This window comes from Cyanistes caeruleus, chromosome 13 (genome assembly GCF_971803275.1).
Source record: "Cyanistes caeruleus chromosome 13, bCyaCae1.hap1.1, whole genome shotgun sequence".
Classification (NCBI taxonomy): Eukaryota; Metazoa; Chordata; class Aves; order Passeriformes; family Paridae; genus Cyanistes; species Cyanistes caeruleus.
The window spans coordinates 411069-430547 of record NC_141713.1 but is presented as its reverse complement, the minus strand read 5'-3'; the positions used below and the strand labels follow the sequence as shown (position 1 = coordinate 430547).

The 19479-nt window shown below is 66.1% G+C and overlaps 2 protein-coding genes across 4 annotated transcripts; one reads left to right on the top strand and one right to left on the bottom strand.

Moving 5' to 3' along the window:
- Positions 1-422: 422 nt before the first annotated feature.
- Positions 423-4645, bottom strand: IDH2 (isocitrate dehydrogenase (NADP(+)) 2). The gene is made up of 11 exons (XM_023933741.2): positions 4512-4645; positions 3515-3606; positions 2963-3128; positions 2423-2583; positions 2203-2346; positions 1957-2093; positions 1698-1849; positions 1511-1623; positions 1311-1408; positions 1102-1194; positions 423-747 (listed from the first exon to the last, which is right to left on the bottom strand). Exons 1-11 carry the CDS (start codon positions 4594-4596, stop codon positions 660-662), a joined length of 1329 nt encoding a protein of 442 aa, XP_023789509.2. The 5' UTR covers positions 4597-4645; the 3' UTR covers positions 423-659.
- Positions 4646-7100: 2455 nt separating this feature from the next.
- On the top strand, positions 7101-19338 carry SEMA4B (semaphorin 4B). 3 transcript variants are annotated; one of them, XM_086849529.1, is made up of 15 exons: positions 7101-7166; positions 12166-12310; positions 14651-14811; positions 15055-15117; positions 15238-15336; positions 15449-15560; positions 15813-15929; positions 16031-16188; positions 16368-16549; positions 16635-16785; positions 16918-17128; positions 17209-17324; positions 17465-17628; positions 17702-17796; positions 17940-19338. In XM_086849529.1, the coding sequence occupies exons 2-15, from the start codon at positions 12223-12225 to the stop codon at positions 18713-18715; spliced, it is 2493 nt and encodes an 830-aa protein (XP_086705655.1). In that variant the 5' UTR covers positions 7101-7166; positions 12166-12222; the 3' UTR covers positions 18716-19338. The 3 variants fall into 3 exon arrangements, with proteins under 3 accessions (XP_086705655.1, XP_086705652.1, XP_086705653.1); XM_086849526.1 differs by lacking the exon at positions 7101-7166 and adding an exon at positions 10714-10873; XM_086849527.1 differs by lacking the exon at positions 7101-7166 and adding an exon at positions 11867-11971.
- Positions 19339-19479: the final 141 nt, after the last annotated feature.

Here is a 19479-nt window from a genome sequence, read left to right as displayed (position 1 = left end):
GAGGACTCACAGCATTGCCCCCAGACGGAGCCAGAGCTGGGGGCCTGGAAAGCGTCAGGACCTGGGGACCAGCCAGGGCAGAGTCTGGGACACCTGTGCTGACCCCATGCACACCCTACGCTTCCCTAAGCACCATCTGCCCCATCCCCAAAAGCCCTGGGCTGGTTCTGGGCATGGCACCACTCAGTTCCCCCCACAGGGCAGTGTGCCTGCCACCCCTGCCACCCCCTGCCAGCCAGCCTTGGGGCAGGATGGAGATGGCCACAGCCTTGGCCAGCCCCGACCCTTGGCACAGCAGGGCTGTGGACCCCCATGCGCTGCCTTCGGGCCAATGCCAAAATGCTGCAGTGCATGGCCCCCCCAGGGGGCTGAGCTGAGGGGTCTGGCTGCCCCCCGTGCCCACAATGTAAAGCCAGATGCTGTGCCATGACTGGGAGATATTTAATGGCACCACACGGTTATGGGGTACATGAATCAGGGCAGTACAAACACACTCCCACACGCCCTCCCACCCCACTCCCCTGCTACAAAGGCTTTAAAAACATTCCTAAGAACACTTTAGAAAAATTATTCAACTGTTCCTGAGCTGTGCTGGGGAGCTGGAGAGGGCACTGGGCCACTCCCAGACCCATCCATCCCAGAGATGGTGAGGCTGTCCCCTATTTCTTGCCCAGAGCCTTGTCCAGGTTGTTCTTGATGGCATCGAGGAAGTCGGTAGTGTTCACAAAGTGCTCATTCAGCTTCACACTGGGGAGAGAGACAGGGATTGGTGGGGATCCCTGGCCGCCTCATCCCACAGACACCACAGCCCTGGGTCCAGGATGTGCCCCCTGCCCAACCCAAACAGCCACCCCGAGTCCCTGGGGACTGGCCAGAGTGGCCAGTAGCCACCTGTGGCCACTGTGCAGAGCCAGCTCCTGGTCACTTTCTTACCCTTGTGGCTGCCCTGCCACATCATCCTTGTGGTCAACCCGTCCTTGTGGTCACTGCTGTTCTTGTGGCCACCCTACAGGGTCATCCCACCCGCATGGTCACCTGTGCAGCCACGTGGCCCTAGTGCAGGTGGCTGCCCCCCTGCTCTGCCCTGAGAGCCACCCATACTTGGCAAGGCCATGGATGCAGCCAGCAAGGTCCTTCGTCATCGTCCCGCTCTCCACTGTGTCCACACAAACCTTCTCCAGCGTCTGCGCAAACCTGGGGACGGCAGCACTTGGCTCCAGCACGGCTGGTGCACGGGCCCTGCCACGCCTGCCACCAGAGCAGCTGTGGCAGGGACCCTCACCCAGGGGTCCCCACCCCACCCTGCTCACTTGATGAGGTCAGGGTTACTGTCCAGCTTGCCCCGGTGCTCCAGGCCACGCGTCCAGGCGAAGATGCTGGCGATGGGGTTGGTGCTGGTGGGGCGTCCCTGCACAGAGAGAGTGGTCAGCTGTCCGGTGTGGACACCACGCCCGTGGGCAAGCTGGCACAGGCAGCTGACAGGCTCTGCTCCCTGGCAGAGCACGCCCACCTTCTGGTGCTCCCGGTAGTGGCGGGTGACAGTGCCATGGGCGGCCTCGGCCTCAATGGTCTTCCCATCCGGGCACACCAGGACAGAGGTCATCAACCCCAGGGAGCCGAACCCTGCGGTGAGAGAGGGGTCAGGACAGCTCCCAGGGGGGATGATGCAGAGTCCCACACGCCCTACCCTGCTCCACCTTGGGCCAGGATATCTGACTGGACATCCCCGTCATAGTTCTTGCAGGCCCACACAAAGCCGCCGGAGGATTTCAGCATCTGGGCAACCATGTCGTCGATGAGCCGGTGCTCGTACCAGATCTTCAGCTTGTCAAACTCCGTCTTGTAGTGCCTGGGAGCCCGGGCCGGGGGTCAGCCACGCTCACACCCCACGTGGGCCCCACTGCTGGCGCCCCCAGGACAGCCCCCTCAACAGCCCAGACCCCCCCAGGTCCATACTTATCAAAGATGTCCTGGAAGATGTCCTTGAAGCGCCCGTCATAGGCCTTGAGGATGGTGTTCTTAGTGCTCAGGTAGAGAGGCCACTTCTTCTGGGCAGCGTACTGGAAGCAGCTGTGCGCAAAGCCAGAGATGGACTGCAAGGGAAGCACGCAAACCTCGTGGGGCCCTGTCCCTCAGCCTGGCATCTCCCCCAGGGTGCCAAGACACACTGCCCTGCAGGGACCCCTTGAGCCCCACCAGTACCTCGTCCGTGTTGTACATGCCCATGCCCACGCCGCCGCCGGGGAAGTTGAACACCTCCCACTCCTTGGGCCCGCTGCCGTCCTTTGGCGTGAAGACCAGCTTGAACGTCCCGGACTTGTTCACCACGAAGTCGGTGGCTTTGTACTGTGGGGGCCAGGCGGAGCGTCAGGCAGGGGCTGAGGGCGCTGCTGGCACGGTACCGGCCCCTGCGCTGGCTCACCTGGTCACCGTGGGCGTGGCGGCCAATGGTGATGGGCTTGGTCCAGCCGGGCACCAGACGAGGGATGTTCTTGCAGATGATGGGCTCCCGGAACACCGTCCCCCCCAGGATGTTTCGGATGGTGCCGTTGGGGCTCTTCCACATCTTCTTCAGCTTGAACTCTGCGGGGCGTGCAGATGAGATCCCTGAATGACCCCCCAGCCCCTCTGAAGCACATGGCTCCTGCCAGCACCCAGCCCCACTGTGCCTCGGGCTGCTGCCAGACCCTGCCACAAGGGGAGGGACAGCCAGCCATGAGATCATGACTGGCACAGAGCAGAGGTCAGTGTGTCCCCAGTCCCAGGCCCACGGGGCCTCCACAGCAGCCACAAGCCCCCAGGGTGGGGAGAGGGGCACAGCACTGAGTATGGTGCAGCCCCCAACCCACTGGAAACCTGAGCTGGCAGTGGGAAGGGAGTGCTGACCCCAAGGGCTGAGCACAGACACGAGGCTCAGCACACCCTCGCTGGGACAGGAGCTCGGCCCCTTGTCCCTGCCCACCTTCCACCCTGGCTTCATCAGGCGTGATGGTGGCACACTTGACAGCCACGCTGTACTTCTGGGTGGCCAGCGCCGAGTCAATGGTGACCTGGTCATCCGTCTTGTCCCGATGTGGCAGCCCCAGATCGAAGTATTTTAGCTGGACATCCACGTTGGGCAGGATGAGCTGAGGGGCCAGGAGAGTGTCAGAATGGGGAAGAGTGCGAGGTGCCTGGGGAGCAGCACCACGGCACGGCCAGCCCCGGCACCCATCCCGGCCCAGCCTGGCTGCCTGCCCACGATGGTCCCCCTGGCCAAGATGGTTCTTCTGGCCAGGATGATCCCCCCTGCCTTGAATAGGCCTCCCTGCGTGAGACAGCTCTGCTGCCTGGGACCACCTCACTGAAAGGTCCTTCTGGTAGTTGTGCCGATTTTAGGACCTGCTTCCTGCAGACAGAGGGACAGAGGCGGGAGGGACAGACAGAGGGCAGCACAGGGATCACCCGTTCCCCGTACAACCCCCCAGATCCATTTGTGCCACAGCCGCCCGTTCCTGGGGCAGGACCCCATCACCTTCTCCTTAATGAAGGCCCAGATGATTCGTGTCATCTCATCCCCGTCCATCTCCACCACTGGGTTTGCCACCTTGATCCGCGTGTTGGCATCTGGAGAGCAGTGAGGGGAGTGTTAGGGGTGCACCCCTGGTCCCACAGCTCCCCGCCCTTGTGTGGGGCCAGGGCATCCTCTGGGGACCACACAGCTCCGTCCAGCCACGTGTGGGTGCCACCCTGGCTCAGGGAAAGGTGCAAGCCCCGCTGTGGTCTGGGCCAGTTACTGGGGCCAACACTGCCGGAGCGGGGGTCAGAGTGCAAAACCCACCATGTGAGGGGGACAGGGATGGGGACAGGGATGGGGACACATTCCTCTCAGTGCGGAATCTGCGTGCAAGCCGGGCTGCAACGCCTCAGTGAGCTCACTAATGGGAACAGAACCAGGAGCAGGTGCAGTCCCCTGGGGCCAGACTCGGGCACAAACCAGCGTGCAAATCCCTGTGTGGATCCTGGACCAGGACTAAACACCTCTGGGTGCCAAACCCGTCTGTGGATCAGGCTGTAAAACCCCACGAGGTACCCAGAGCAGAGGTGACCCCCTGGGTGAGATGTGAGCATCGGCAGGAACAAAACTCTGCCTGGCGCCAGGACCAGGAGTGAGCCCTCCTGGGGAGCAAAATCCGCCCTGCTCCGGGACCTTGACGGGACCCCCACTCCACCCGGCTCAGACCAGGTACGAGCTGGAGCGCAAAACGCCACGTGGAACCGGGACCAAACTCCCCTGGGACCAAACTCATCTGTGAAACGCCTCGTGGAACCGGGACCAAACCCCCCCAGGACCAGACCTACAAAACCCGGCGTGGGTCCGCGAAGCCCCGCGGGCCGCCCGTGTGCGTGAGTCCGGACACGATTTCAGACACCGCCCCCCAAAAGAATCCGAGCCGCCCCCCGTGGGGCTGGGGCACAGCCGCCCGTGGCCCGCAGGGCTCCCCCCATCGCGCCGAGGTCTCCCCACTCACAGTGGCGGCGCTGCTCGGCGGCGGGCGGCGGGCGGCGGGGCAGGCGGCGGAGCGCCGGGGCAGCGCGGAGGTAACGGGCGGCCATGGCGGGGGCGGACGCGACGGGGCGGACACGGCGGCGCCGTTCTCCCCGCCCCGGGGCGGGACAGAGCCCCGGCTCCCCTCGTGGGGCCCCGGCAGGGCTCCGGAGGGGGTCCCGCCGTGGGGCTCGGCTCGTCGCTGCATCCCGCCCCAACAACAAAGCGCGGGGTGGCCGCGGTCCCCATCGCCACCAAGGGGGTGTTGCATCCCTGGGTGCATCGGGGTTACGGATAAGCGGCCAAACCCCACGTGGAAGCAGGACCAAACCCACCCGGGATCAAACCCGGCTGTAAAATGCCGTGCGGAATGGGGGCCAGGCCCGATTTGGCGCAGGACCAAATTTAACTGTAGAACCCGGGTGGGATCTGACTTGGTTGCCAAACCCCACAATGGGATCAGGGACCAAACTCTCCCAGGACCTGATCTGGTAGTAAATTCCCTCCTGGAAGAGGGCACAAAGTCCCCTGGGACCAGACCTAGCTGCAAAACCCTGCATGGGACCAGGACTGAAACCTGGAGATCAGGCACAAGTTTAAAATCCCTCGTGGAACTGGGAATGCCCCCAGCCCCCAGAACCAGACCCGTTTGCAAAACCCATCGAGGAACCGGCATCAGACATCCTGAGGATCAAACCCAGCTGTAAGAACCCTCACAGAACTGGGACCAAACCCGGCTGCAAAACCCCGTGTGAAACTGGGGGGGCACGGTGGGGTTGGGAATATGCAGCCATAGCCTGACCCTACATGGAAGCCGGCGTCCCTGCTCATGGCTGGCGCGTGACTCGGCAGCTGGATCCAGCAGGACAAGGGCAACTGCCACTGTTCCACCAGGGACCTTCACCTCGCCTGGCCCCCGCCTGGGGAGGAGGAGGAGGAGGACGATGAGGATGACGACGACAACGATGGGGGCGATGCACGCCAGGGGCACCCCGAGAAGGTGTAGTGAAGAGCGTGCCAGGGTTGCCAGGAGGCTGCTTGGACTGGGAATTTGTTGTCCTGCTGTCCCAGCCAAGCCGATGGCTTTTTTTAGCCACATGGGACGGGCAGAGCCTGCTCCAGGAGGAAAAACAGCCCTGGAGCTGGCAGCCCCCAGCGGAGGGGCTGGGAGAGCTGCGGCAGTCTTTGACGTCTGCCTGGCTTTAACATTAACCAGAGCAGGAGCTGCGGGACCGCGGTGGCGGGGGGGTCAGCAGTGGTCTGGGGTCAGCAGTGGTCGGGGGTCCTGGGCGTCCCTGCTCCCAGCGCCCAGCCCGTGGCAGCCCGTGCTGCCAGCGACCCTGCGGCCACACAGCAGCACCGCTCAGGGGCGGCCTGGCCGCTCCAGCTTCCCCCTGGCCGCCGCCCCAGCTGCCCCCCCGGCTGCCCTGGCCCTGGCCCCGCGGCTGGAGCCGCGGAGTGACCGCAGCGCCGGCAGGACGGTCAGGCCAGCACGGCTGCAGTCCCCCCGCCACGAAAGGACACGAGCGGCCGTGTGGCTCAGGCCCAGGGAAGGCCCCAAACAAAGGCACCGCCCGTCCATCCCTGGCCGCAGCCCAGCCACCCTCCCTGCCGTGCCACTCCAGTGTCCCCAGCGTGGCTGCCCTGGGGACACGAGAGTGCTGGCAGGGCTGGCTGTGGGGCCGGGACCGCAGGGAGTGACAGGCCCCACAGGTCTGGGACACAGCCAGAGCATGAACAAGGACATGGTGTGGGGGCTCTGTGTGCTCTGTGTGCCCTGTGTGCTCCTGTGTCTGCCCATGGAGGGGGCACCGAGGGGCTCTTTCCTTGTGCTGCCTGCAAATGCAAGAGTCCCAGCACTGCCCAGAGCTGCTGGCCTGCAGGCTGGAGCGGGGGCTGTGTCCCCGCTTTGGCAACCATCCGACCCCCGGGGGCTGCCAGCGTGACCCTGCCTGGGACCCCTCTGGGGCCTCCTGCCTGCCCAGCACAGCCAGTGTTCCCAGTGTTTCAGGACCCGTGATGCCAGCAGCTGCCAGCCACCAGCTCCGAGTGTGCCGCTGTGGGGACACCCACGGCCGTGGGACCCCTGAACCCCCCGAGCCGTGAGGTGACCCATGAATTACCCCAAAACTCCCTGAGCTGGATAGCACCACAAGGATCTCATCCTGACACGGGGGACCGCGTGCACGGACATTAGGTGTCCCCACAGCCACCCCTGCTACCAAGGGCCCCCAGGAAGGGCAGCCAGTGGGTGCTGCCCCCCAAACCAGCCTCCCCAGCTGCTCCACGATGCTGGAAGCCCCTCAGTGTGGTGGGGCTGAAACACACAGTGCTGGGCACAGCGGCACGACCCCTTTAGTGCCGGTTCCATCCCACAAACCGGGGGGGGGGCCAGAGACAGGCCCCTCCAGCTCCCGCCCCCCCGAAGCGGGGATGCCTCCGCAGCCCTCGCTCCCTCGGGGCCCCCGGCGCGGTGGCGGGGCCGGGGCGGGGCGGGGCGGGCCGGTCCTTTGTTGTGCTGCGGGCGGAGCCCCCCGGAGCCGCCCCCGCGCCGCCCCGCACCCCCGGGGGGGGGGGGACACCCCGGAACCGCCCCCGGTGCCTGCGGCTCCCGCCGCGCCTCGGAGCCGCCGAGCGGGTGAGCGGCGGGGGGGCACCGGGCGGCACCGGGCGGCACCGGGGGGCACCGGGCGGCACCGGGGGGCACTGGGGGGCACCGGGCGCGGGACGTGTGAGAGGAGGGAGTGTGCGCGGGGCCGGGCGCGCGTGCCGGGGGCGTGCGCGGGGCCGCGTGCGCGTGCACGGAGGTTCCCCAGGGACGTGTGCGCGGGGCTTTGCGGAGGGGCTGGGGGCGCGTGTGAATGCGGGAGATGCGCGAGTGTGCGAGTGGCTGTGTGTGTGCGTGGCCGTGTGGCTGTGCGTGTGCACCTGGGTGTGTGTGTGCAGTGTGTGTGTGTGTGCAGTGTGTGTGTGTGTGCACTGTGACTGTGTGTGTCTGTGTGTGAGTGTGTGTGTGTGTGCACTGTGTGTGTGTGTGTGCACTGTGTGTATGTGTGTGCCTATGTGTGTGCACTGTGTGTGTGTGTCTGTGTGGCTGTGTGTGTATGCAGTGTGTGTGTACTGTGTGTATGTGTGTGCCTGTGTGTGTGTGTGCACTGTGTGTGTGTGTGTGCACTGTGTGTGTGTGTGTGCACTGTGTGTGTGCCTATGTGTGTGCACTGTGTGTGTGTGTGTCTGTGTGTGTGAGTGTGTGTGTGTGTGCACTGTGACTGTGTGTGTCTCTGTGTGTGTGTGTGTGCGTATGCACTGTGTGTGTGCACTGTGACTGTGTGTGTCTGTGTGTCTCTGTGCACTGTGTGTCTGTCTGTGTGTCTGTGTGCACTGTGACTGTGTGTGTCTGTGTGTGTGTGTCTGTGTGTGTCTGTGTGTGTCTGTGTGTCTCTGTGCACTGTGTGTCTGTGTGTGTGTGTGTGTCTGTGTGTCTCTGTGTGTGTGTCTGTGTGTCTGTGTGAACTGTGACTGTGTGTGTCTGTGTGTGTCTGTCTGTGTGTGTCTGTGTGTGTGTGTGTCTCTGTGTGTGTCTGTCTGTGTGTGTCTGTGTGTGTCTGTCTGTGTGTGTCTGTGTGTGTGTGTGTCTCTGTGTGTGTCTGTCTGTGTGTGTCTGTGTGTGTCTGTCTGTGTGTGTCTGTGTGTCTCTGTGCACTGTGTGTCTGTGTGTCTGTGTGTGTGTGTGTGTGTGTCTGTGTGTCTGTGTGTGTGTGTGTGTGTGTGTGTGTGTGTGTGTCTGTGTGTCTCTGTGTGTGTCTCTGTGTGTGTGTGTGTGTCTCTGTGTGTCTGTGTGCAGGGCTGGCACACCGGGGCCGTTCCCACAGCCTGTTCCTGGGGTTGTTCCCAGGCGTGTTTGCCGCCAGGGTGTGAACACCCCGTGACCTCTCTGCGTGTGTTTACATGTGCCGGGGTGCGCACAGCAGGCCGAGGGTGTGGAATTGTACGCACGGTGTTCGGGACGGGCGTCACGGGCTGCTCTCGGGAGGCGTTAGTGCTCGCTCGGGACTCGGACACGCGTGTGCGTGGCGTGTCCCACGTGTGTGATGTGCCCTGGACACCTGCGGGGTGCACTCGTGCCGTGTTTCCCAGACGTGGCCACAGCACCTGAGCAGCTGCTGGCGCCCAGGCAGCCCCTAGTCTTGGGGTGCAGGGAGAGTCAGGTCCCACCGGCTTTTGGGTCACCCCTTGGGCCCCAGTGACTGCTCCGGCTGGGCCTGGGGCTGCTTAGGGGGTTAGCACCCCCTCTGACCCCAAGGAGCGCTGGGGCAAGGGTAGCGAGGGTGCAGTAGGACCAAGGGTGCCGTGGGGCTGAGGAGAGTGGCGCTGGTTTGGGCTCTGCAGAGTCAGGACCACCTGGGAAGGGGGCACCCATCCCTGAGCCTGGACCCTCCATTCCTGCACTCCGGGGAGCTGACATGCCTGTGCTCGGAGCACAGCACCTCGCTGTCCCCCAGGGGTGCTCACTGCCTGGGGTTCCTGCTGGCTCTCCCCTGCCCTGTGTCAGGGCTGCCCAGCCAGAGTGGGGGCCCAGGGCAGCAGCCCGTGTGTCCCGCAGCTCCCCAGGCGGCCAGTGCGGGGTGCAGGCAGGTGCTGGCATCTCAGGGGACAGGTGGAACGAGGGGATGCCCTGTGTTCCTCAGAACTGACTCTGCCGTTGTGCAGGAGCGATGGGAGCAATGAGACAGCCGTGTGGCGTGGGGTAGCCAGGGCCCCGGGTGCAGGTGCCCCACAGCGCCCTGCCGAGCCGAAGGGGATGCTGTGGGGCAGTGCGGGGCTGGCTGTGTGCCACCATCGGACAGCACCGCCCCAGCCAGGAGGTCCTGGCAGCGGGTCTGAGCTCACGGTGGGCCAGAAACGTAGGGCTTGGCCCCGTGGGAGTCCCTTGGCTCTGGCCGGGTGTCGCGGCCGGTGCACGTGGAATGGGGGATGCCCTGTCGGGCCAGAGGCTGCCCCGGTCCTTTGTCCTGCTTGAGGAGGCTGTCAGGACGCAGCAAAGCGGAGCCGTGCGGCCGCGTACCCCGCTGCAGCGAGCCCCGCAGTGTCCGGGCAGCCGGGGCTGGAGCATCCGTGAGTGAGCAGGGCCCGCAGCCGCAGCTCTGCATGCATACACACCCTGCGTGTGCTCGGCTGAGAGGAGCCACTGCCGGCTGCTGTCTGGCAGCTCCCAGCAGCCAGCCGAGCCGGGGGCGTGCGTGTGAGCCCGGGAAGGTGGGGAGAGCCCGGCTGTGGGGGCTGTGTGCGAGCCGGGCGCTGGTCTCTGAGCAGGGGCCGTGCCCGTGCTGCCAGCCGTGCTGGGGCAGGCTGCCGAGGAAGGTGGGAGCCCGTGGGCAGCAGCAGCAGCAGCAGCGAGGCTCACACAGCCCCGTCCCCGCTCTCTGCAGGCAGCACCCAGCTCATCGCCTCCTTCCCAGGCACCCGCTGCCACTGGGAACGGGGTGGCGGGCGCTGGCCTGGGAATTGGGTGCAGAAACCACCGCCCCACCTGCCTGCTGACCCCAGGCCACGGGTTTTGGTGCTGCCCAAACAGCCAGAGAGGTTTCCCCGCTGCCGGCAGTGGGCAGGGAGGGCGGCAGGGCGGCCGCACTGCTGCGTGCCGGTGCCTGCAGCAGGGCGTGGGGCGCGCACGGACCTGCGGAGCGCAGAGCGGGGCAGGGCGCTGCGGTGCCCCCGGCGCTGCCCCGCTGGCAGCTGCGTGGGCAGGACGGGAGATAAATGGGAGTTTGGCGTAAACAGCCCTGGCTGCCAGCAGCGCTGGAGCGGCGCTTAAAGGCACAGGCTCTGGCCTGGTTCTGCTGCCTGTTCCTGCCCTCCCTCCCTGCCTGTTCTGCCCTCCTTTTCCTCCCTGCCTGCCCCTTCCCTTCCCTCCTGCTCCTGCCCTCCCTGCTCACCCCAGAGCAGCTGCCTTCCCCACAGGGGTCCCATCCTCAGTGCATGCCATCGCACCGGGGTGTTGTCACAACACTGCCACGGCCACGCACAGGGACAGCCTGGTCCCTGGAGCCCCCCAAGATGTCCTGAGGTGACATGGGGCAGGGGGCCATGGCTGCAGGGTGAGTGCCTGCTCCCACCCCGTTCAGGGTGACGTGCTTGGCTGGGTGATGCAGAGTCCTGTCCGTCTGTGCCACTTCCCGGGCAAAGGGTGCTGCTGATAAGGCTGGGGTGGAGCTGTGGGGCTGTCCCAGGTCGGGGAAGGAACGTCAGGTTCCATCGAGAACAGCAGGAGCACTGGGGACAGGAAGAGAGGAAGGTTAATTTGGGGCAGAGGGGCACCCCACTGCCGCAACCCCTGGACATCAGGTATGGCCTGAGCAGGCACTGTCCAGCAGTGCCAAGCGGGCAGAGTGTGGGAGTATGGGCACGGCTGTCCCAGGAGTGTGGGCACAGGCTTCCAAGGAGTGTGGATGCGGTTGTCCCGGGAGTGTGGGGGGCATTTCTCCTGGGCAGGGGGCTCACAGTGGGTCTCACCATTGCAGCCCAAGGCTGGGACTGACCAAGAAGGACATGAGAAGCTCTGCCCCACACTGAGAGGGCAGCGCTGGGTACCAGCCCCAGAAGAGCTGCCTATGGCAGGGAAATCCCCGGACCCCATCTCTCTGTCCCCCCCTGTCCCCGTTGCCATGACGATATAAGGATTTTGTCATTAATAACAGTTGCGTGGGAGCTGCTGGCCGGGTGGGCAGTGCTCTGAGGGCTGCGGAGGCTGAGCCCTCCCCACACCCCAGCCAGGGACAGAGCCCGCCGAGGGCCAGGCGGAGGATTTACCCAGCACTACCTGCTCGATGGCATGGCCACACCGGCAGCCCTGGGACAGGCACAGGGGCTGGCAGGAATGTGTCACCTGTGCTGAGCGCTACAGCCTGTGCTGTGGGGACACCGGTGCCGGCCAGGGCTGCCCGCGGTGGGGCTGGCTCAGGCACCCCATGGCTCCCGAAGGAGGGCAGAGAGCGCTGGGCTGTGCCAGCCAGAGCCCCCAGCCCCAGCAGAGCGGCCATGGGGCACAGCTGAGCAGCTGAGGGACGAGGGGGCGGCTCTGGTAGCAGGCATGGGGCCGAGCTGTTCCCGGGACAGCAGGACACCCTCGGGACGGCTTTTCCGGGGACAGCAAAATACACTCCCAGCCGGCCCCTCCTGGATCAACCCCGGGATCCCGGGCCCACCGCTTTTCCCTGCCGCGGGGGTGGGGGAGGTTGCAGGGAGCCCCCGGCTGCCGCTAGCGCCGGGGACAAAGCCCCGTCCCCTCCGGAGCGTGGCGGCCGCGGGGCGGGGGCCGGGGCCGGCTCCCACCGGGGCGGGTGGGGGCGGTGCCGGCGGGAACCGCCCGCCTCCTCTTCCGAGCGGCCCACCCGGCCCGGGGCACCGGCGGGGCTGGGGGCTGCAGCGGATCGCTAAGGCTGGGTACGGCTTGGGGACAGAGGGGAAAGGCTCGGGCGGGGCCGGTTCGGTCCGGCCGGGCGGGACTCCGCCCGTGGCTGCTACGCCCGGTGCCGAGCGGCGGGCGGGCAGCCCCGGGGCGGAGCGGGGCGGGCGGGGGGGCCGGGCCGGGCCGGGCCGGGCCGTCCCAAGCCGCTGAGCCCCTTCTCTCCCCGCAGGTCTGCAGCGCCCGGGCGGCTTCGCGGCCGCGGCGGAGCCCCGCGGCTCGGTCCGGGATGGCGGCGCGGCCGGTGCTGCCGGTCCTGGCGGCGCTGCTGCTCTCGGCGGCTCCGGAGCCCGTCCCGCGGGTCAGCCTGCCCTACGGTGAGTGTCCGCTGACCTTCGGTGGGTGAGGGTCCGCCGGCACCGGGAAAGGGAGTCAGCCCCCGCCGAGGGCTCCGGCTGGCGTCTCCCCAGGGGCGGCGGAGCGTCCCCCGGGCTCTGTACGCCGTGTGACAGCCCCGCCAGCTCCCCAGGACACCGGGAACCCTCTGCGAGCGGGACATGGAGCAAGGGCTGGGGCAGAGCCCCGGGGATGCTGCGGGGTGTAGGGGTGTGATGGCAGCCCTGTGCCCAGACCCGCAGCGAGGGTGGCGGTGCCTGGAGCACCCAGGGGTGATCGTGCCTCCCAAAGCAGGGCAGCGGTGGCAGCCCTGCTCTCTACAAGATGGGGTGGGCTGAGCCGGCCAGGGGACTCTGCCCGTGGGCTCCCTCCCTGCTCAGTGTGTCCCTGGGCTGGGGGACACGCCGCAGCCGCTTGTGCAGTGCTCGGCTCCGGACAGCTCTGAGCCCAGCTGCATGGCTCCAGAGTGCTGGGGGCTGCACTGGGCAGGGGCCAGGGAAGGACGTCTGGGAGGGTGCTAGGCCAGGCAGAACTGTAACAAGTGGGAGGCCTGGTTGCAGCCCCGTCCTGCCCTGCAGAGCCCCCCAGCAGCTGGCACAGGCTGGGCGATCCGTGCTGCTGCCCTGGCAGCTGTGCCGTGTGGGGGAGCCACCCACGGCTCTGCTGCCAGAAGGTGGCTGGATCCAGCTGCTGCCGGCCAGCAGAGCCCATCCGTCCTGAGCTGGCTGGCCTGGGAGGGTGCCGTGGTTTGGGCAGCTGCGAGTGCTCCCTGGCTCAGCATGCTGCAGATCACTGGTGTAGATGTGGCCCCACCACATGCTCCCATGACCGCTGGCCACGGCTGTGGTGGCTCCAGCAGATGTGGGACCTGCTGAGCTGGACAGGAGGCTGGGACCCAGTGAGACAAGCAGCTCGGCATCGTGCCATACTGTGCTGTGCCGTGTTGAGCCACGCTGCCTGGCCCTGCCTGCACAGACCGGTTCTGCCCCGCGCTCTGCACACCTGCAAGGCTGTGGGAGCTGTGGGGCTGCAGCCACTGCCCGGGGATCCCGGCCTGGACCCCAGCGATGCAGGAGGAGCTGGGCAGAGAGCATGGGCCAGTGGCCAGTGTGTGCCCCATGGTGGCTCCCATGGAGCGTGGGGCTGCAGTTGGTGGGAGGGAGGAGCTGGGAGCTGCTCCCCTGGGAGCACTGGATGTGCCTGTAGCAGGTTTGTCTGGAAGAAGCAGGTCTTGTCCTGACAGGTCCCTGGCAGCCACACCAGCAGCCAGCTCCCCGTGCCAGCACAGCTTTGCAAGGCCCAGGGGCCCCGCTGCCCCTGCGCTGCCGTGCCCACCACGGCTGGCATCACCCCGCCACCAGGGCACAGGACCCCTCACAGGGGGATGCCCTGAGGCATCAGCTGCCTCTTCTCTGCAGCACTGTGGGAGAGCTGGGCGGGTGCTGGGGCCACCTGAGCCCCCTGCAGTGGGGGATGCTGCCCCATCTAAAGGCACCTGGGGCTTGTGGAGCAGTGGGAGGTGAGAGCCACAGGGTCCCACCCCACAGCACCATTGCCCCACAGCTCCCCAATCCCTCACACTGACTCTCAGCAGGCAGGGCCTGGCAGGAGCTCCGGGGTTATCCTGCTGGGACTCTGGGAGCAGGCAGCGGGTTGGGGGAGGTCAGGGAGTCCCCGGAGTGTCAGGGTCAGGGAGTTGGCAGCGTGAGTCAGCCCGACGTGTCCCGCTCACGCAGCCAGGCCCATCTGATTCAGAGCGGCGGTAGGAGAGGAAGGGCTTCCGGGGCCAGGCCACCCACGCGGGACAGGACGGGATGGGACAGGACAGGACGGGCGCTCCCTGACTCAGCATGGCCACTGGCCCGTGTCCGGCACGGGCTGAGCCCTGCGGGCCAGTGTGGACAGCACGGGGCTGAGCCCTGTGTCTGGCAGAGGCTGAGCCCTGCTGCCTGGGGCAGGGAGATACTCCCAGCACTCATCTTCCCCTGCTGTGAGCTTGGGGTCCCTGTGGGCCTGGGCTGGGCCAGACGTGGCTGGGCAGCTGCCCCAGTGCTAGGCAGGGCTGTTGTGGCATCCTCAGGGCCAGGACACGGCTGTGCCTCCTGCGTGCCCCCGGGCACCGTGGTGGTCCTGCACAGCTCACTGCAGTGTGTGGTGCCACGTGTGTCTGGCAGTGTGGGCAGAGCCGCATCTGGCCCTGGCTGCTCTGGGTGGGTGGCATGGCCAAGGTGCTGGGCAACGGGGCCAGGAGCAGCTGTGGTGCAGGGTCCTGGGGGTCAGGTGCCAGCACGAGGCTGATGCCTGTCACTCTTGCCCCGCAGACTCGGCCGAGAGAATAGTGCGGCGCTTTGAGGTGCCTGGTGTGTCCAACTACACGGCCCTCCTGCTGAGCCCGGACGGTGGGACCCTCTACCTGGGGGCACGAGAGCTGCTCCTCACCCTCAACACCAGCAACTTTCAGCCCAGCTTCCCTGTTCGTAGGGTGAGCCCAGGGATGGGTTGGGTGGCCCTTGGGGAGGGGGGGGCACCCACCTAGCTGGAGTGCAGGGGATCCCCTCCCCACCAGCATTTGGGTCTGCGTGAGCCATCATGGATTCAGGAGCAACTGCCCCAGAGCAGCATGTTCGAGGTGGGGAGGATGTGGCTGCTATGAACAAGCCCGGGGAGGGTGTGCGTGGACCAGCCGGGGCTGGGGGGGCTCCCAGTGACTCTCCCTTCTCCACAGCTGCTGTGGAGTGCAGATGAGGAGAAGAAGAGGCAGTGTGTGTTCAAAGGCAAGGACCCCCAGGTGAGCCCCATTGCCAGCAGGCATCGGGGGCTGTGGTGGGTATGGGCAGTGCCCTGGGCAGGGTGGGTGTGGGTGAGACAGCTGAGCCAAGGGCTGAGTTGTGTCCTCTGCCCCCCACAGAGGGACTGTCACAACTACATCAAGCTGCTGCTGCAGCTGAACAGCACCCACCTGTACACCTGTGGGACCTGCGCCTTCAGCCCAGCCTGCGCCTACATCGTGAGTACAGGAACAGGATCCCCCGCAGGTCCCCCCATGCCGTCAGGGCCCTGCACTGGGGTCCTTGGCACTGGGACTAGAGCTGCTGGCTCACAGCCTCATCCTGCTGCAGAACGTGCAGCACTTCAGCCTGGAGCGGGACTCGTCAGGGAAGGTGGTGTTGGAGGACGGGAAGGGACGCTGCCCCTTTGACCCTGAGTACCGCTCCACAGCTGTCATGGTCGGTAAGGCACGACACCCTGGGACCCTCACCCTTCCTCCCTGCCCTGCCTTGGGACCCTTGCCCTCCCTGTGCCACCCTGGAGCCCTCACCCTCCCTGCAGTGCCCTGGGACCTTTGCCCTCCTTCCTGTGCCTGCCTGTCCCTGCGTCCGCCCGGCCAAGCTGAGCCAAGGCCGGGCTATCCCAGACCCCAGCAGGAAGCAGGGCCGTGCTGGTGGCACGTGGAGGGTCCCAGCAGGAACGTGTCTTTGGCAGACGGCGAGCTCTACGCCGGGACCGTCAGCAACTTCCAGGGCAATGAGCCGACCATCTCCCGCAGCCAGGAGAGCCGCATCGCCCTCAAGACCGAGAACTCCCTCAACTGGCTGCAAGGTGAGCACTGGGGCTGGCACAGCTGCTCAGGGTCCCTTCTCCCCCGCAGTGTGGGAAGCCAGGGATGGGGCCAGTAGTGCTGAGGGTGCTTGTGCCCCCAGACCCAGCGTTTGTGGGCTCAGCCTACCTGCGGGAGAGCCTCCCTGCCGGCAACCCTGAGGGTGACGACGACAAGGTCTACTTCTTCTTCAGTGAGACCGGGAAGGAGTTTGACTATTTTGAGAACACCATCGTTTCCCGCATCGCACGTGTGTGCAAGGTGGGCATAAGGCAGCAGTGGCATGTGGGAGCTGTGCCTGGGGTGTGACTGAGGTGGGAGGGGTGTGGGACCATCCTGCATGTCTCCAACCCTTGGTGCCTGGAGCCTCGCTCCGTTCGCTCAGCGCGTGAGGCTCCCTGTGGCCACGGCATCGCAGCCTGACCTGCTGTGCCGTGCAGGGGGACCAGGGCGGGGAGCGCGTGCTGCAGCGGCGCTGGACGACCTTCCTGAAGGCACAGCTGCTCTGCTCACACCCTGAGGATGGGTTCCCCTTCAACGTGCTGCAGGACATCTTTGTGCTCACCCCGGGTGAGCTGCGCTGGAGGGAGACGCTCTTCTACGGCGTCTTCACCTCACAGTGGTGAGTGGTGGGGACCCAGGGCAGCATGGGGGGTTTGGCAGAGCCAGGGCCTGGTCTTACCGCAGGTTTTACCTGTCCTCACCAGGAACAAGGGTGGACTGGGCAGCTCGGCCGTCTGCGCCTTCCCCATGCGCAGCGTGCAGCGTGCCTTCGGCGGGCTCTACAAGGAGGTGAACCGCGAAACGCAGCAGTGGTACACGGACACCAGCCCTGTGCCAGAGCCCCGGCCAGGCATGGTAGGTGGCCCCTTGGCACCTGCCCAAACACAGGATGCAGCACCGTCCCCTCACTCTCCTGGTCCCAATGGCCGGCCAGCATGGAGCCACCCTCTTCCCCAAGCCCTTCTGAGCCCCTTCCTTTCCCTGCAGTGCATCACCAGCCACACACGGCACCTGAGGATCAATTCGTCACTGCAGATGCCAGATCGGGTGCTGAACTTTATCAAGGATCACTTCCTGATGGACAGTCCTGTGCGCAGCCAGCCTCTGCTGCTGCAGAGCCACCGGCGCTACCAGCGGATCGGCGTGCACCGCGCGCAGGGCCTGCACGCCACCTACGACGTCCTCTTCCTGGGCACGGGTGGGTGCCAGCGGGCTCTGGCAGGGCAGGGTGGGGGCCGTGCACCCTGGCCCTGTTCAGCACAGCCCCTCTGTTTGCAGACGACGGGCGGCTGCACAAGGCTGTGCGGGTGAACCACGGTGTGCACATCATTGAGGAGATCCGCCTCTTCCCCGACGGGCAGCCCATTCTCCAGCTGCTGCTGGACCAGGACCAGGCAGGAGCCAGGGCAAGGGGGGCACTGGGGGCTCAGCCCACTTGGGGAGGGTCCTGTCTGTGGGCTGGGGGACAGAGACCTGGGAAGGTAGGGGTGTGCAGGAGCCCACCCTGCTGATCCCAGCGCGTCCCCTCCCACAGGGCCTCGTCTACGCAGCCACCTACACAGCAGTGGCCCAGGTGCCCTTTGCCAACTGCAGCCTGTACCGCAGCTGTGGGGAGTGTGTGCTGGCACGGGACCCCTTCTGCGCCTGGAGCCGGGGTGCCTGCCGCAGGGTCACCCCACATCCCCCAGCACACCCACAGTAAGTGCTGCACCCTCTGCCATCCCCCTACGTCCCACGGCACGCCACTGCCCTGCCCTCACTCTGTTCCCAGGCTCTGGGTGCAGGACATCGAGGATGCTGACACGGAGCGGCTCTGCCAGCTGGCCAACGCCTCCCAGCCCCGTCCCCGCATCCTCCTGCCCCCAGGTGAGCTCCCGCTGGTGCTGCTGCGTCAGGGCGTGTCCCAGGGGCTCCCACACATCCCAGGCTCCTGCTCCACCACATTCCCATCAGCCCCCTGCCCACAGCTGGGATGTCCTCCCTGATGTTTCCATGGGTTCTCTCTGCAGCCTCAGGCACCCCGTGCCAGCAGATCCAGCTACCTCCCAATGCAGTGCGGCCGCTGCCGTGCCGGCTGCTCTCCAACCTGGCCTCACGGCACTGGCTGCACAACGGGGCACCTGTCAACGCCTCCTACCTGGTGCTGCCCGACGGGGCCCTCATCCTGGTGGGCAGCCCAGAGCGCACAGGCACCTACGAGTGCTGGTCACTGGAGGAGGGATTCCGCAAGCTGATGGCCAGCTACTGCGTGGGCATGCAAGAGCCAGCCCTTGGGCCAGCAAACTCTGGCAGGAAGGTGGCTGCTGGCCATGACACCCTGGAGACGGTCAGCACATCCCGGAGCACCTCAGCGGTGGGCAGTGCTGCGGCACGACTGGACGGAAAGACCTACTGGACCGAGTTCCTGGTGATGTGTGTGCTCTTTGCTGCTGCCGTCCTCGTGCTGGCCTTCTTTGTCCTGCACCGGCACCGTGACGGCATGAAGGCCTTGCTGGAGCCCGGTGACCCCAGCAGGCACCAGAAGCCACCCCGCAAGCCAGTGGAGAGCCTGCCCCTGAATGGCAGCAGCCTGCCCAGCACGGCTCCTGAGCACAAGGGCTACCAGGCCCTGCAGGACAACTACATTGTCAGTACCCCCGTGCATGAGCCCCCAGGACCCCCACGCACCTTCTCTGAGTCAGAGAAGAGGCCTCTCCACGTCCGTGACAGCTTTGTGGAGGTGTCTCCTGCCTGCCAAAGACCGCGGGTGCGCCTGGGCTCCGAGATCCAGGACTCGGTGGTGTGACGGGGATGAGAGCCAAGCCCTCACCCACGACTGCCTCTGCTCTGCTGAGCCTTGCTGGACCATGCGCCGCTGCCAGGGTCCGTGTTGTCTGTGTGTGCATGCCCAGAGCCTGGCACCCACACTCGGCGGCAGCACCCACCAGCCAGCGGGGTCTAAACCCTCACGGGCTCCCTGGGCATCACCTTGGTACTTGTGAGGGGTGCCACATGCCTTCCAGGGACCTGCTGCAGGGATAGAACTGGGGCAGTTCCAGCCCAGCATCCCTGCTGCAGGGACAGACACGGTTCCTGGCTCAGGCTGCTGGCGGTCCCGGCTCTGCCAGGCCCTGACCCCCTCTATGCAGAGGGCAGGAGGGGGCGGCCGCAGACCCCCCGTGCCCCAGCTCACTGTGACGTCCCGCTGTGGGACCCAGGGCCACGCGCGCGGCTGGGCAGCGCCAGCCTGCGGCATGTGCTGTGTGTCTGTGCTTGGTTCGTTTTTAATATGTGGAAAATGTGAATTGTGTCCGGGAAAGGGGAGCTGGGAACAGCTTCCCCTGCGCTGGGTGGGCAGGGACACCCCCGCGGCCCCACGTGTGTGTGCAGAAACGTCAGTTGTTTTTATATAAAGTCCTTCAGACACGCGTGTGTGCGGCAGGGCTGAGTGCCTTCCTAGGGCAGAGCCATCCCAGTTGGCCCCGTGGAGAGGAGCCGTGCCTGACTCTCACTGCAGTCAGATGAAGATCTGCCCACGGCTTCAAGGGGGGCCAGAGGGCTGTGCTGGCC